Raw genomic sequence first — 16,377 nt, forward strand, 5'->3', positions numbered from 1 at the left:
TTTTTTTTAAGTAAATGAAATTGTTATTATGCATACTGCAAGGAACTTGATTGTATTGTACTTATTTAGAAAAAAATCATGAAGTATATTTGTTGGCTTGACCAGCATATATTTCTATATCTGGTCACCCTTGAGGTAGTGGTAAGCTATCTTCTGAACTGCTACAGTCCATTTGGTGTGGATACCCCTACAATACATCTGGGAGGAAGTTTCAGGATTTTGATCCAGCAACACTGAATGGACAGCAATATATTTTCATGGATAATTATTGGGATCGTCCTGAGAAAGGTGCAGGAACAGCTTAGTCCTTTATGTTAGATGAAATGTTTGGTCATCTGCTTTGGAGGTCTTTTTATGTCAGCATGGTCCCAGATAGCTTGCCTAGTGAATTAGATTAAAATAGGATCTCTGTGGCTTACTCAGTAATCTGTCATGGAGAGCAGGTGCTCAAGTCTGCAATTTCCAGGATACTACTCTTGTGAGAGATCAGATTTTTTTGAACTGCTGTGAACCTCTTCAGATACAGTTGTCTCATGATGAAATGAATTTGTTTTTATTTTTGTGGCCTATAAATGGAAAAAACAATCACACTCAATTAATTGTAATCTTTTTCAGGTCCTTGGACCACCCAAAATCGGAATGGGAGGAATTGAAGAAGATAAATATTATTTTATTGTGATGAAAGAATTTACTGAAAACAGGAAGAAGATCCAAAAAGGCTCATTGGGATATTGCACTAGATCAGAAAATGAATTATCTGCTGTTGTGGAGTTTAACAAAAAGACCATAAAGTTAGCAAAAGTGAGGCAAGAAGATCTCCAAGAAATCAGCAAGGATGAAGCAGAGTTGCTTCTTGAAATCCAGGACATGTCTCATCGATGTGTACTTGTTCAGAATGAAAAACTTTTCAAATCTATTTCTGTCCTACAAATTAATGACATTGTGCAAGTGAAACGGAACAGGGTAACATGGGTAGGAATTGTCAAAACTATTATCAAATCTAGGCGTGACAGTGGATTGGAACTAAATGGATTGTTGTTTCAAGTAGAGTGTGTGGTAAGCGCATAACTATTACTAAATATTATAGGATAGTGGCAGTTTCTCAAAATGTTATCACACTTTCCAACCCAAGGAAGTATTTATAGATTTGTACTGAAGTACTGCAAGATGCAGGACAAAGTACTGTTGATTATGTTTTGTTGGAATATCAATTTTCTTTTGTCTCCTTTCTCTTCTATATCATCTTATTCTGGAATTAGGTATTTGTGTAATATTGGACTACAGAGCAGCACAGTGGTGCTTAATGGTTAGCACTATTGCCTCACAGTTTCAGGGACCTGGGTTTAATTACGCCCTTGGGTGACTATGAATTTTGCATATTATCTCCATGTCTATGTGACTCCAAAGATATGTAGGCTAGGTGGATTGGCTGTGATAAATGTGGAATTACGGAGATCGGTAGGGGGCTTGGTCTGGATGGGATATTCATTGGAGGGTCTGTGTAGACTTGATGGGCTGAATGGCCTCTTTCTGCATTATAGGAATTCTTAAAAGTCCAGTGATTAGCCTAGGCTTTCACTTTGCACTGAGGCTCAAAATGAGGTAGAAAACTCTGGTGATTTATGTGTTGCAGATTGGCTGTTTTTATCCATTAACATCTGATTTTGACTTCAGTGAGTCCGTAGAACAATATAAAATTTTCAGAGTTGAACAAAGCTTATAACAACTTTTCATCATGTAACAAACCTGAGATTTTAAATCATTTGTCCACTGCCTGTGATTTTCCTAGCTGGCCAGAATTTATTGCTCATGCCTAACTTCCCTTAGAAAGTGGTAATGAGCCACTGTCCAAAATCGCTGGAATGCAGGTCGTAAGCCACAGTGTTGTTAGGGAGAAAGTTCCAGGATTTTGATCCAATGATCGTGAAGGAATGATGAAAAAGTTCCAAGTCAGAATGGTGTGGGACTTGGAGGGAACTTGTAGGTGGCGGATTTCCAGTGTATTTGTTGTCCTTTTGTATGGTGGAGTTATGAGTTTGGGAGGTGCTGTCAAAGGAGGCTTGATGAGTTACTGCACTACATTTTGTGGATGGTATGCACTGCTGCCACTTTGATAGAAGCAGTGAATCTTTAAGATCGTGAATGCGTGCTTGTCAAGTAGGTGCTTTGTCCTGGATAGTGCACAATTTGTGCATTGGTATTCAGGCATCTGAAACATATTTCATCTCACCCCTGGCTTGTGCTATGTAGATGGTGGGCAAAGTTTGGACACTCAGGACTTGAGTTACTTGCCATTGAATTCCTAAGCCCTGACTTGCCCTCGTGGCCACAGTATTTATATGGCCAATGGTAACCCCCAGAATATTGATAGTGGAGGGTTTAATGATGGTAATGCCATTGAATGTTTTGGGGAGATGGTCATGACCTGTTACTTGTGTGACCATCTTAGATGGTTTGGAAAACTGGGGTATGTAAATTATTTTCTCCACTAGAGCAGGAATGATTTTCTTTGCTTTGGCATGACCTTGTCTCTTTCCCAGGCAAATAAGTTTTTTGAATCCTTAATCCCAGGCTTCACACTGAAAGAAACAATTTTTTTTCAACAAAGAATGCAGCTTGTGATTGATTTTTCTGTATTGAAGGTGTCTCCACTTTCTCTTTCCCTCTCCACAGTTGCTGCAAAGGGGTATTGATTTGTAGAGATTCCTGGGTGCACCAAATGATACTGTATGTTAGTGGTGTGGTGTAGTGTAGTGTACTATCAAGAATGCCCAATTTTAGTTTTACTTTCACTATACTGCAGATCTTGCACCTTTCATGATATTTGACCAAAGGCTGCAAACAGGCTGGTTTAGGTGGGTAGAATATTCTCTGGTCATGTGGTTATGTTTGGTTGCCTGTATGATTCAACTCTGGAGTGATCCTCTCTTTTAGCATTGAGATAAAAGCTAGAGAAAGTGACCCATTGATTTTCCCTGGTGTTGTTTTCTCATCTCTGTTTGGGGTCAGTTTACATTCTCTTTAAACCTAATAACTTGCAAACTAATGCTTTAGTTATGCTGTTTTGTGTCAAATATTTCTTTTCTCCCATTCAATGCAGGAGGGAGGAGACCATAAAATGAAGGGGAGGAAAATTGACAAAGAAGTTTTCATTAATGCAGGAGATATCACTTGCGCAAGTAATACTAAAGTGGGACCGTCTCATTCAAATGATAAAGAGAATAAATTGTACAGTAATGGTAGGTTCGATACTTTTCACTGGTAGGAGTTTATTTTGTGTATATAGCTGTCAATGTGTCTACATTTTTCTAAAGTCTTTGAACTTTTTTTTAATACAGATCTCAGTGTATTTTTGTCTTTTAGATAGCTGTCGTTTTACAGTATCACATAGATTGATTTAAAAGCTATTTTGTCAGGCCTCTGTAATATAGATCATTCAAGAATCATGGTGATAAAGCTCCCTACACTGACTGAAGATGGGTACTGCAATGTTTTTATGATCCCATAGAGAGCAATAACTCTAAAAGAAAGATTTGAATTGTCACTCACCAAGTTAGAATTGTTCTAACACTTCTAATGTAGCAAACAAAAATCAGTACTGACTAAATATTACTTAGTAAGCAACTCGAACTCCAAGCAGCAGAAAAAATAGCTTTTATTGATGTCTTAATACTGCCAATGGGTGCATATTTCCCAGCTTTGCTGAATCCCTAAAGAACCTCAACCATTGAAGACTCTCTTCCTTGACCCTGTCAGAATTTCTGATCTGTCAGTCGGTATAAGAGCCAGTGCTGTTTTTTCTTTCTCTGGCTCACCAGGAACAGATCTTCCAGTGTCCTTAACTGGTGGACAAGCTATTCCCAGTATTCTGTCTGGTAGCTAACTGACAATATGGTCTTTCCCCAACTGCTGAGCCATCTCTTTCTTTCTTTCTTTCTTCCTCAGTCTCTGTTCAAAGACTTTGAGATAGAAAATCTATAAAAAGAAGAACATCTGCTTCATCCTTTGTTTTCAGGTATGTGACATTACACCTTGTTCTCATAAGTTTTGACCCGGGCCTCCTGTCCCATGGTATCCAAGTCACGCAGCCCGTTAGGCAGAACTCAACAGATCATGTGAATTTTTTCATTGCTCCATTTTACATTAGTTAAAGAAACAGATCAAACATAATCATGTTATTAATCACACTTCATAATGCACTTCATGACTGAGGTAGGTTCAGAATCCCATTGCAACCATACAGTTGTTAGCCATTCAACATCATCTTCAATGTACTTTGGGAATTAGGCTTGGAGTAGGAAAAGTTAGAAGTAGAAAATAAATTCCATGTTCATGTTGAAGTGGTATGCAGTTTTTTTAAGGGAAGAGACACCAGTAAATATTAACACGATCCTTTCCTAGTTTTGCAAAGTTTCCATCACCACCGAAAGGAAAATAGTGCTACAATTGCAGAAAAGAATTCCTTTTGTTCTTGATAACAATCAAATATCCACTTTTTAGTTAAAAGTATAGTAAATATAGGCAAGATACATAAGAGAAACACACGTTTATTGACGTTTTCCTGTATTGATTCCGTGCTCCTTTGCCTTTTACAGTGTAGATCATTTGAACTATGTAGAGTTTTCTGTATTGATGGCAAGTGGGTACTGCAGTCAGTGTGTGAAGAAGATTCAGATTGCTATTGTACCCCTACAAATGTTGGCACAATGAGGTTGATTTTCTCTGCACAATGCATACTCGCTAATTGCTAATTTTGTGAGAACAAGGCATTTAGTAAAAGTGTCCCAAGTGGAGGGCATGTCATGGCTGAAAAATCTGTCTTGGATAGTGGGACAAATCCAGCTTCAATTTAATAACAAAGAGGCAATCTTCTAAATTTTACAAGGATGACTCAGAGTTCAGTTTGAAAACTTATCCCTGGTTACATTTTTGTGAAATGTCTATGAAATCTTTGTTAGTTTCTTCTCCTCTTGAAGGACAACTTGACTTGCATGCCTACTGGTACTTGTTATAATTGGCATTTACTTTTTAATTTAGAAAGAATACTTGTCTAAATACAGGATGCATTTTATTTTCAGCATTGAAATAAAGCAAAATATAGGGATTTTTGTACTCTTGTCATTTGTTATAATTTTCCCTCAAGCCAAATGGAGAATTAAGTGCAAACAAAACCAGAAGTTACAGCTTAACAGGTCTGTGGGAAGCATCTGTGGGAAGAAAGCAGTGTTAATGTTTTGAGACTGGTAACTCTTCATTTGTTCTAATGCTGCACACTGATGCTGCCAGACTTGCTGAATTTCATCAACAATTTCTGTTTTTGTATCTGATCTCCAGCATCCACAGTTTTTCTTTGTTGGGAAGTTAAGTAGATGGAGTGGAAAGCTTTTGTGATTGCCAATTCAATAATTTATTCAAAGAGAAGTTCCTGTAATGCAGTTAGAAGAAAAACTTTCTAAACTCCTTGTCAGGCCAGACTTGAGAGACTTGTGCAAGTAATTGAGGCTGATACGTCAGTGCAGTATTGATGGAGTGTTGCTCTGTGGCACATACTATCTTTTGAATAAGATGTTAAATTGAGGTCTTGCTTGCCCCTGTAATTAGATGTAAAAGGTCGTACAATACTGTTCAAAGGTGAGAGTTTCTTTCAACAAACCAGCAAACATCTATCAGTTAATCAATCACTAAAACAGGTTCTCTACTCGTATCCTTGTTATTTGTGAGATCTTTCTGTGCAAACTTGTCCGTATGATGTAATAGTTGAGAGAGTGATGCTGGAAAAGCACAGCAGGTCAGGCAGTATCCGAGGAGCAGGATAATTGACATTTTGGGCAAAAGCCCTTCATCAGGAATGAGGCTGTGAGCTGAGGGAATGGAGAGATAAATGGGAGAGGGGTGGGGCTGGGAGGGAAAAGTAGCTGAATGTGCAATAGGTGGATGGAGACGGGGGGAAATGGTGATAGGTCAGAGAGGAGGGTGGGTGGATAGGTGGGAAGGAAGATGGATGGATAGGACAGGTCGTGAAGGTGGTGCCTAATTGGAAGTTTGGAACTGGGATAAGATTGGAAGCCAGGGGAAACTGGTGAAATCCACATTGATGTTGTCTGGTTGGAGGGTTCTGAGGCGGAAGATGAGGCATTCCTCCTCCAGGCATCGGGTGGTTAGGGCCTGGTGTTGGAGGAGGTCCAGGACCTGCACGTCCTTGGCGGAGTGGGATGGGGAGTTGAAGTGTTCAGCCACAGGTGTCCTGGATATGGTTCGGGTGTCCTGGAGATGTTCTCTAAAGCACTGTGCAAGGATGCGTTCTGTCTCCCCAGTGTGGAGGAGACTGCATCGGGAGCAGCGAATACAGTAAATAAAGTGTGGAAGTGCAGGATATGGAAGGCTCCTTTTGGGTCGTGGTCAGAGGTGAGTAGGGTGGTGGGAGTGGGGGGGGTGAGTGCAGGTTTTGCAATTCCTGTAGCAGCCGGGAAAGGTGCTGGGAGGGAAGAGTGGGTTGTTGGGGGGCATGGACCTGACTCTCCCTCCTACTCCGCTAAGGACATGTAAGTCCTGGGCTGCCTCCATCGTTACTCTCTAACCACCTGATGCTTGGAGGAAGAACGCCTCCTCTTTCGCCTCAGGACCCTCTAACCACACGCATCAATGTGGGTTTCACCAGTTTCCCCATTTCCCTTGTCTCCCACCTTATCCCAGTTCCAAACTTCCAAATCAGCACCGCCCTCATGACCTGTCCTACCTATCTATCTTCCTTCCCACCTATCCACTCCACCTTCCTCTCTGACCTATCACCATTACCCCCACCTCCATCCACCTATTGCACTCTGTTACCATCCCCCTCCCATTTATCTCTCCACCCCTCGGCTCACAGCCTCATTCCTAATGAAGGGCTTTTGCCCAAAATGTCGATTATCCTGCTCCTCGGATGCTGCCTGACCTGCTGTGCTTTTTCACCACCACGCTCTCGACTCTGATCTCCAGCATCTGAAGTCCTCATTTTCTTCCTGTACAACGTAATAGTTAATATACGTCAAAGTTTCTAATTTGGCTATAAAGCATAAGATTATGAAAGGTGCTGTATAAATCTTGAATTCTTTATTATTTATCAGAATGGAATAATAGATATGTGGCAGAATTATGGACTAATGCTTTGAGCATGTGTCCACAACTATGTAGGTGAACCATATCCTCCTGATTCTAACGGCTTGCATCATTGTGGGCTCCATTTACCCGAGTTCAATTGACAGATATCTGGCTCCAATTTTTTTTTAAACTGAAATTATTTGCATCGAAGTTGATTTTCAATTGTTAACATGAGTTTGGTCCATGGCAACTTTCCTTTAATGCACATGATGTTTTTGTATAAATTCCTCAGGTATGGAGTCTAAAATGGGAAGAGACTATCTTCCCATGCCTGATTCTTACCTTCAAGAAGTATGGGTAGAGAAATGTATTCTCCAAACTCACGATAGTTAAAGTCAGAATACTGTTGATATGATGTATTTTATATAATCTCAGTGATCATCTTCTGTCACAGAAATCAATTGTTAGTGATTTTACACTCCTGTTACTTTCTTAGATACAGAAATCTGGAACAAGTCGCCAGTTGGAAGTCAGTCTCCTAGTTTGTCGCCGAGGAAAATGGGCAGAGAAAAATCGGATGAAATTTCCACCTCAGCTCATTCAAAGGTTTCTAAACACTACAGTTCCAGAACTTTCAATTCTACCCTCTCTATTCCTGGTCAAAACCTTGTGGAGAGTGACAGTATTGCTCTCGAGGTTGAGTCGATGGTGGAAGTGAAATTGCCTAATAATGCTATAGTCTATGGAGTTATCAGATGGATCGGTATACCAGAAGGTCACGATAGTCTCTGGGCAGGAATTGAGTTGGTGAGTTTAGAGAATGCTGAATCATGTGTACACGTACCTTTTTCAATTTGAATGTTAAAAAAAAATTGTATATTGGGGTGTCAAAAACTTAGTGACTAGTGATGTTCTCAAAAAGTGGTTCCAATTTCTTGGTCATCCACAAACTAGCCAACTCAAAAAAAACAACAAAAACAGAAATTGCTGGAGGACAGTTCTGAAAAAGGATCTGGGCTCCAAACATTAACTCTGCTTTCTCTCCACAGATGCTGAGTTTCTGCAATTTCTGTTTTTGTTTCAGATTACCAGCATCCACCGTTCTTCATTTTATTTTAGAGAAAAACAAATTTGTAAAAGTTTTCATTCTTAACATTTTTATGTAGATGTTAGTTATTGTGCTATACATTAAACATCCTTTGGGAGGAGCACCATAATATACAAGAAATTTTGTAGAACCCAGTTTGTCCACAGATTTAAGTATCCAGTGAAATCTTTGCTCATGTGATGAGCTGTTGTGCTGATTTATTAGCATTAGTTAAGCAACTTGTATTTGAAAGCAGTGGTTATCTTGTTCTTTTCTTTTGTTCATGTTTGATTACTATCAATTGAAAATCAGACTATTGCCACTGCAGCAGAATTAATTTAGGAGGATGTGGGAAGTCTAACCTCTCCTCAACACCTTTTACGATGTGGTATGGCTCTTGTGGAATCGTAAGATGGCTGAGCAGAAGTCTGCCATTAAGTCCATTCACTCTGCTCTTCCATTTAGTGAGAGATAATGGTTGATCCAATCCTCTTACCTTTTCTCCATAACTCTTGACTCTTTCCTGATTAAGAATCTAGGAGAAAGTGAGGACTACAGATACTGGAGGGTCAGAGTCAAAATGTGGCACTGGAAAAGCACAGCATCCAAGGAGCAGGAGGGTCGACGTTTCAGGTGGGCTTATGCCTGAAACTTCAACTCTGCTGCTCCTCAGATGTTGCCTGACCTGTGCTTTTTTAGTGCCACACTTTTCGACTCTTGATTTAGAATTTATCTATCTCAGCCTTGAATATACTTAATGACCTAGACTTGACTGACCTCTGTAATAAAGAATTCCATACATTTACTACCTGAGAGAAGAAATTCCTCTGCATAGCTGTCGTAACTGGGTGACACATTTATTTGAGATTATGGTCTCTGATCCCGGACCCTCCAACAAGAAGAAGCAACCTTTCCACGTCTTGTCAAGCTGCAGAAGATTCTAGTACGTTTCAATAAGGTCTCTTCTCATTCTTCTAAACTCCAGCGAGAACAAGCCCAACCTATTCAACCTACCCTCGTGAGAAAATCCCCCATGCCCAACCATCCTAATCCAAAATAATGCACAGTACTATTTTGTTGTTAAAAACCGGAAGAACTGTAAATCAGAAACAAAAACAGAAATTGCTGGAAAAGCTCAGCAAATCTGGCAGCATCAGTGGAGAAAAATCAGAGTTATGATTTCGGGTTGTGACCAAAACGTTAACTCTGATTTCACTCCACTGATGCTGCCAGACTGCTGAGCTTTTCGAGCAATTACAGTTAGTTGTCGTTGACTCTAGGAATTAACATATGTAAATACAGAGCTGTGAGACCATCGTTGTAGTCCAAATTAGAGTGTAATCTTTCTGGACAAAATGTTATCTCCCTAGTGAGATAAAATTGCTTTAAATACTAAATTTATCCTGTCCTTCCTAAGTATTCTACATTCTGGTTTAAATGATTAGGCTTCTGGCAAGTTCTCATTAATTATGCATTTAGGACATTACTTTAAATTTAGGTGTCACCTGATATTGAATTGGATGTTTGACTTCCTGACCATTGTGCTGTGGGGAGATTTTGAGCAGAAGAAATGTTTATTTCCAGAGTTTCATCTGAGTGGGCCATCCTGATGTCCCTTCCAGCAACTGGAATAACCTGTTTCTTGTTTTTTCCTGGTCGTTGCAGGATAGATTTATGATATTTGTTAAATGGGGATGTAAAATTAAATGGGACATGACACCCCAGGGAGAGAAGGGTCAAGACTGGAAAGAAAGCACAATTTCATAACACTGGCAGGTAATGTTTTGTGTCTCTTTATTATATAGGACTATGAACTAAAAGATGCGAGTGATGGAACTTTTGAAAAATATCGTTATTTTTGTTGTGAACAGAACAAAGCAACTTTTATACCATTAAGGAACTGTAAACCTGACGCACGCTTTTCATCAAACTTACTGAGGGAGATAGTCAGCAGTCCAGTTCCCACACCAGGTAAAACTATCCTTTCCACCATAACGCTTTTGGGTATTTAAGTAAAGAATTATAACCTAGTGGAAGTGGGGCTGTCAAAACTGCAGGGCCTGTGGAGTAAATTGGAATGCAATAGTACCCTTTCTGGGAGAAGAATAATACATCTATTACTGAAGCAGTTCAACAAATATCAGAAACCTGTTGGAGGAAATGCAGCCACAGCAGAGAAACTTGTGTAAAGTACTTGAGTGCCTGGAAGTTTCCATTCCGCGTTTGAACCAGGTATGATAACAAAATATTGGAAATGTTGAGCTGGTTAGGCAATGTTTGTGGAATAAACAGATTGATGTTACTGGTATATGGCTCAAGCTTAATAAGATTGTGACCCAGGGTTCATACACTGTTACTTCTGCCCTTGAATGAATTTAAGCACAGTTGATCTTTGTAGAGATCTTCTTCCAGGCGCGTGTTGCCATGGTCTGGCGATGGAGGCGGCCAAGGTCCCAGCCCTGCTGCAGTGTACTGGTGGAACCCAAGCATCAGTTACTTTTCTACCTAGGCAGTTTACTGCCATTAGGACTCAACACTGGGTTCCCTTTGCATCAACTTCTCTCCCTTACCAGTGGCATTTCCTTTTTGTTTTGCTCTGGACACTTCACCATCTAATCCACTTGCTACCCCTCCCCCTTAGGCATCGACATAAATATCATCATTTTCCAGCATGTTGAGTTCTGAAGACTCATAAGACTCAACAGTAACTCTACTTCTCCCTCTGTAGATGCTGACGTACCTGCTGAGTTTCTCCAGCTCTTTCTGTCTTTGTTTTAAGTCTCAAGCATTTGCAGTGTTGTACTTTAATTTACTATCTCAAGAGTTGTGGGTTGACAATTTTAGTGCTTCTACAGTTTGTGTTCCCAAGCTAAGCCATGTTCAAGGAGAGACATGGTGTAAAAATTGAAGTAATTCCCAAGCCTCTGTGTGTGCCTTCTATTAACTATTTCAGATTTCATACCTGGGAGTATGAAATGCCTTTGGGGTAGCAATGGACAGAAAAATAGATTGCACCAATTAGTGCAAAGTCAGTGAAGCTGCTTTTCTTCATCTTTGTAGAGAAGATAATTAATAGCTTTCATACTTATCAAATGAAAGAAGTGGTTTAGAAATATTTATAAGGCAGGAAAATAACATCTTATTTGTGGACTGATTAGTTAACTGCCAAAGATGAGTTGGCAGATTGCTTTCCTTAGGAAGCTTGGAGTCGTTTCTTGGAGTCTTGTTCATTAATGGTTTGTGGCCTTTTTCATGATGTGGATTGTCTGATGAAGTAGAGGTGTCCTGATGATGTACTGTGGGTACTCTGGGTTTTTTTTATATATATAACTGGGTTGAGTACAGAGCAAAGAATGAGGATTGTTCCTATGAATTCATAGCTCAGTCATTCACTCTAGTCATTGGAACTTCAGGATTAGATTTTGTAGGTTTTTGTTGTAGACCAAATAAATTAGTGACTGTGATTTTAATTTTTTTTCGGCTGGGGTTTCTGGTTATGGAGGTGGGTCCAGGATTGCTGAGATCAATAGACAATAGACAATAGACAATAGATGCAGGAGTAGGCCATTCTGCCCTTCGAGCCTGCACCGCCATTCAATATGATCATGGCTGATCATTCCTAATTAGTATCCTGTTCCAGCCTTATCTCCATACCCCTTGACTCCACTATCTTTAAGAGCTCTATCCAATTCTTTCTTAAAAGAATCCAGAGACTGGGCCTCCACTGCCCTCTGGGGCAGAGCATTCCACACAGCCACCACTCTCTGTGTGAAGTAGTTTCTCCTCATCTCTGTCCTAAATGGTCTACCCCGTATTTTTAAGTTGTGTCCTCTGGTTCGGCACTCCCCCATCAACGGAAATATGTTCCCTCCTGCCAGAGTGTCCAGTCCTTTCATAAGCCTATACGTTTCAATCAGATCCCCTCTCAGTCTTCTAAACTCAAGGGTATACAAGCCCAGTCGCTTCAGTCTTTCCGTGTAAGGCAATCCTGCCATTCCAGGAATTGACCTCGTGAACCTACGCTGCACTCCCTCAATAGCCAGAATGTCTTTCCTCAAATTTGGAGACCAGAACTGTACACAGTACTCCAGGTGTGGTCTCACCAGGGCCCTGTACAGCTGCAGAAGCACCTCTTTGCTTCTATACTCAATCCCTCTTGTTATGAAGGCCAGCATGCTATTAGCCTTCTTCACGACCTGCTGTACCTGCATGCTTGCCTTCATTGACTGGTGGACAAGAACACCCAGATCTCTCTGAACAGCCCCTTTACCTAATTTGATACCATTGAGGTAGTAATCTGCCTTCCTGTTCTTGCCACCAAAGTGGATAACCAGACATTTATCCACATTAAACTGCATCTGCCATGCATCTGCCCACTCACCTAACTTGTCCAGGTCACCCTGTAATCCCCTAACATCCTCATCACATTTCACCCTACCACCTAGCTTTGTGTCATCAGCAAATTTGCTAATGTTATTGCTGATACCATCTTCTATATCATTTACATATATTGTAAAAAGCTGCGGTCCCAGCACGGATCCCTGCGGTACCCCACTGGTCACTGCCTGCCATTTCGAAATGGAGCCGTTAATCACTACCCTTTGTTTCCTGTTAGCCAACCAATTCTCTATCCAATCTAGTACTTTGCCCCCAATCCCGTGCGCCCTAATTTTACTCACTAACCTCTTGTGTGGGACTTTATCAAAAGCTTTCTGAAAGTCCAGGTACACTACATCCACTGGATCTCCCTCGTCCATCTTCCAAGTTACATCCTCAAAAAATTCAAGAAGATTAGTCAAGCATGATTTCCCCTTCATAAATCCATGCTGACTCTGTCCTATCCTGTTACTATTATCCAGATGTGCCGTAATTTCATCCTTTATAATAGACTCCAGCATCTTTCCCACCACTGAGGTCAGACTAACTGGTCTATAATTTCCTGCTTTCTCCCGCCCACCCTTCTTAAAAAGTGGCACAACATTAGCCGCCCTCCAATCCTCAGGAACCAACCCCGATTCTATTGAACTCTGGAAAATAATCACCAGCGCATCCACGATTTCCCGAGCCACCTCCTTCAGTACCCTGGGATGCAGGCCATCAGGTCCCGGAGACTTATCAACCTTCAGACCTAACAGTCTCTCCAACACCAAATCCTGGCAAATAGAAATTCCCTTAAGTTCAGGTCCTTCAGCCACTGTTACCTCAGGGAGATTGCTTGTGTCTTCCCCAGTGAACACAGATCTGAAGTACCCATTTAATTCCTCTGCCATTTCTTCGTTCCCAGTAATATATTCCCCTGCTTCTGTCTTCAAGGGCCCAATTTTTGTCCTAACCATTTTTTTGCCTTGGACATACCTAAAAAAGCTTTTACTATCCTCCTTTATATTCTTGGCCAGTTTACCTTCGTACCTCATTTTTTCTCTGCGTATTTCCTTCTTACTAATCCTCTGTTGTTCTTTAAAAGCTTCCCAGTCCTCCGTTTTCCCGCTTATCTTCGCTAAGTTATACTTTTTCTCTTTTAACCTTATATGTTTCTTTACTTCCCTTGTCAGCCACGGCCGCCCATGTCTCCTCCTGGGATCTTTCTTCCTTTTAGGAATGAACTGATCCTGCATCTTCTGCATTATACACAGAAATATCTGCCATTGTTCCTCCACGGTCTTCCCTGTTAAGGTATTAAACCATTGAACTTTGGCCAGTTGCTCCCTCATAGCTCCATATTTCCCTTTATTCAACTGAAATATTGTCACTTCAGATTGTACCCACTCCCTCTCAAATTGCAGATTGAAGCTTATTGTATTATGGTCACTACTTCCCAATGGCTCCTTCACTTCGAGGTCACTGACCAATTCTGGTTCGTTACACAATACCAGATCCAGAATCGCCTTATCCCTGGTCGGCTCCAGCACCAGCTGCACTAAAAATCCATCTCTGAGGCACTCCACAAAGTCTCTTTCTTGAGGCCCGATACCATCCTGATTCTCCCAGTCTACCTGCATGTTAAAATCCCCCATAACAACTGTAGTAACATCTTTGCGACAAGCCAATTTCAGCTCCTGATTCAACTTACCTCCAACATCCAGACTACTGTTTGGGGGCCTGTAGATGACTCCCATGAGGGTCTTTTTATCCTTAGTGTTTCGAAGCTCTATCCACACTGACTCTACATCCCCTGACTCTAGGTCCGCCCGCGCAAGGGACTGAATATCCTCCCTTACCAACAAGGCCACCCCACCCCCTCTGCCCGTCAGTCTATCCTTACGATAACACATGTAGCCTTGAATATTCATTTCCCAGGCCCTGTCCCCATGAAGCCACGTCTCAGTTATCCCCACAATATCGTATCTGCCAATTTCCAAAAGAGCCTCAAGCTCATCCACCTTGTGTCTAATGCTTCGTGCTAGACTCTAGAAACTAGACTCTAGTTTCTGATTTGTACCAGGTGTAGTGGACCACCAGTCCCTGGTTTTGAACTCTCCCACCCTAAAGAAAAGAACCTTGCTATCATCTTAACTATGCCCTTCATAATTTTATAAACTTCTACAATTTTATAAACCTCAACCTTCTCCGCTCCAATGAAAAATATCACAACCTGTCTTTAAAACTCAAACCCTTCATTCCCACAACATTCTGTTAAATCTTTTCTGAACTTTCTCCGATTTAATAATATCCTTCCTATAGCAGGGTAACTAGAACTGTACATTGTACTCTTCTAACGTCCTGAACAATCTAATGCTTCCTAATAGATCATTAGGATACAATGCAGACTTTTGTCACTATTGAAAGGATTAATTTAGTCTGTTTCAATTCCAAGTGAAGACAATTCAAGATAACCTGACCATACAAGAGGACGTTCCTCCAGTGCGAGAAAATGAAGTACTGCAGTTGATGAAAGGAAGAATGAAAGGGATTCAGGGACACCACAATTCTTGCTATTTGGACTCCACAATTTTTAGGTTTGGTTGATTTTTCTTTTCTAGTTTTCAATCGATTGGAGGATTTTGCTGTTCTTGGGAAGGGGTTGCTTGCATGCTCAATGCATCCAGCAAATGTTGATAAGGAATATAAACTCTAGTTTCTGATTTGTACCAGGTGTAGTGGACCACCAGACCCTCAAGAAGTACAGACTCCTGTGACAACATACACTCTTTCACACACATTCTAACCTGGAATTATTTATGGAGTCTCACAGCATGGAAATAGACACTTTGGTCCAAATAGTCCATGCTGACCATATTCCCAAACCAAACAAGTGCTGTTTGCCTACATTTGGCCCATATCCCTTCAACCTTTTCCTAATAATGTACTTATCCAAATGTCTTTTAAATGTTGCAATTGTACCACTTCCACCACTTCCTATGGCAGTTCATTCCAAATACGAACCACTGTAAAAAAAAAAGTTGCCTGGCTTTTTAGATCTTTTTCCTGGCATCTTAAAAATATAATCCCTGGTTTTGAACTCTCCCACCCTAAAGAAAAGAACCTTGCTATCATCTTAACTATGCCCTTCATAATTTTATAAACTTCTACAATTTTATAAACCTCAACCTTCTCCGCTCCAATGAAAAATATCACAACCTGTCTTTAAAACTCAAACCCTTCATTCCCACAACATTCTGTTAAATCTTTTCTGAACTTTCTCCGATTTAATAATATCCTTCCTATAGCAGGGTAACTAGAACTGTACATTGTACTCTTCTAACGTCCTGAACAATCTCTGCATGACATCCCGACGTATATACTCAAAAGGTCTGAGTGAGTGATCCTAGAGTTACTAATACTCCCATCACATGACTGATTAGACTCTGTCCCATTTTGGTTGCCTGCCATTGACATATTGTAGAAGGATTTTACAGGTTGGTACTCACCCTGTTTGGTTGTGTTTTGAGTGCACAAGTCCTGCGTGGGACTTGAACCTGGGGTCTTTTGGCTCTGAGGCAGAGATGTTACCCACTGTGCCACAAGACCTCCCATATAATAATATGTGGGCCCTTAATGGGTACTACTACAGAACTTCAGGCATGTCTGACCTGTTACTCCCATTTCTGTCCTCTTCCCCTAGCCCGTCCTCTGAACTATGGTAGGATTCCCCTGGTCCTTTTTTTTTCTCTCTATCCTGCCAGTTGACCTTGACTATTACTGCCATATCTAGGATGCACCACCAAACACTTCATCCTCTCGCCTTGTCAGCATTCTGTAGGACTATTCTC

At 40.8% G+C, this 16,377-nt stretch overlaps 2 protein-coding genes across 4 annotated transcripts in view; one reads left to right on the plus strand and one right to left on the minus strand.

Annotated features, from left to right (window-relative positions):
* The window catches only part of LOC140462888 (glutathione hydrolase 7), a 121,991-nt gene that overhangs the window by 99,845 nt on the left and 5,769 nt on the right, over positions 1-16,377 (minus strand). The gene's annotated exons all lie outside the window — the stretch shown is intronic.
* Positions 1-16,377, plus strand: part of cyld2 (cylindromatosis (turban tumor syndrome) 2) — a 32,713-nt gene that overhangs the window by 2,986 nt on the left and 13,350 nt on the right. For 2 of the 3 annotated variants that reach the window (XM_072556320.1, XM_072556321.1), the window contains 5 exons: positions 616-1,056; positions 3,101-3,239; positions 7,577-7,887; positions 9,973-10,138; positions 14,982-15,123. In XM_072556320.1, the coding sequence (XP_072412421.1) occupies positions 640-1,056; positions 3,101-3,239; positions 7,577-7,887; positions 9,973-10,138; positions 14,982-15,123 (1,175 nt within the window). In that variant the 5' untranslated portion in view covers positions 616-639. The remainder of the gene's footprint in view (positions 1-615; positions 1,057-3,100; positions 3,240-7,576; positions 7,888-9,972; positions 10,139-14,981; positions 15,124-16,377) is intronic. The other variant, XM_072556322.1, reaches the window with a different exon arrangement.

The sequence above is a fragment of the Chiloscyllium punctatum genome, chromosome 37 (genome assembly GCF_047496795.1).
Source record: "Chiloscyllium punctatum isolate Juve2018m chromosome 37, sChiPun1.3, whole genome shotgun sequence".
NCBI lineage: Eukaryota > Metazoa > Chordata > Chondrichthyes > Orectolobiformes > Hemiscylliidae > Chiloscyllium > Chiloscyllium punctatum.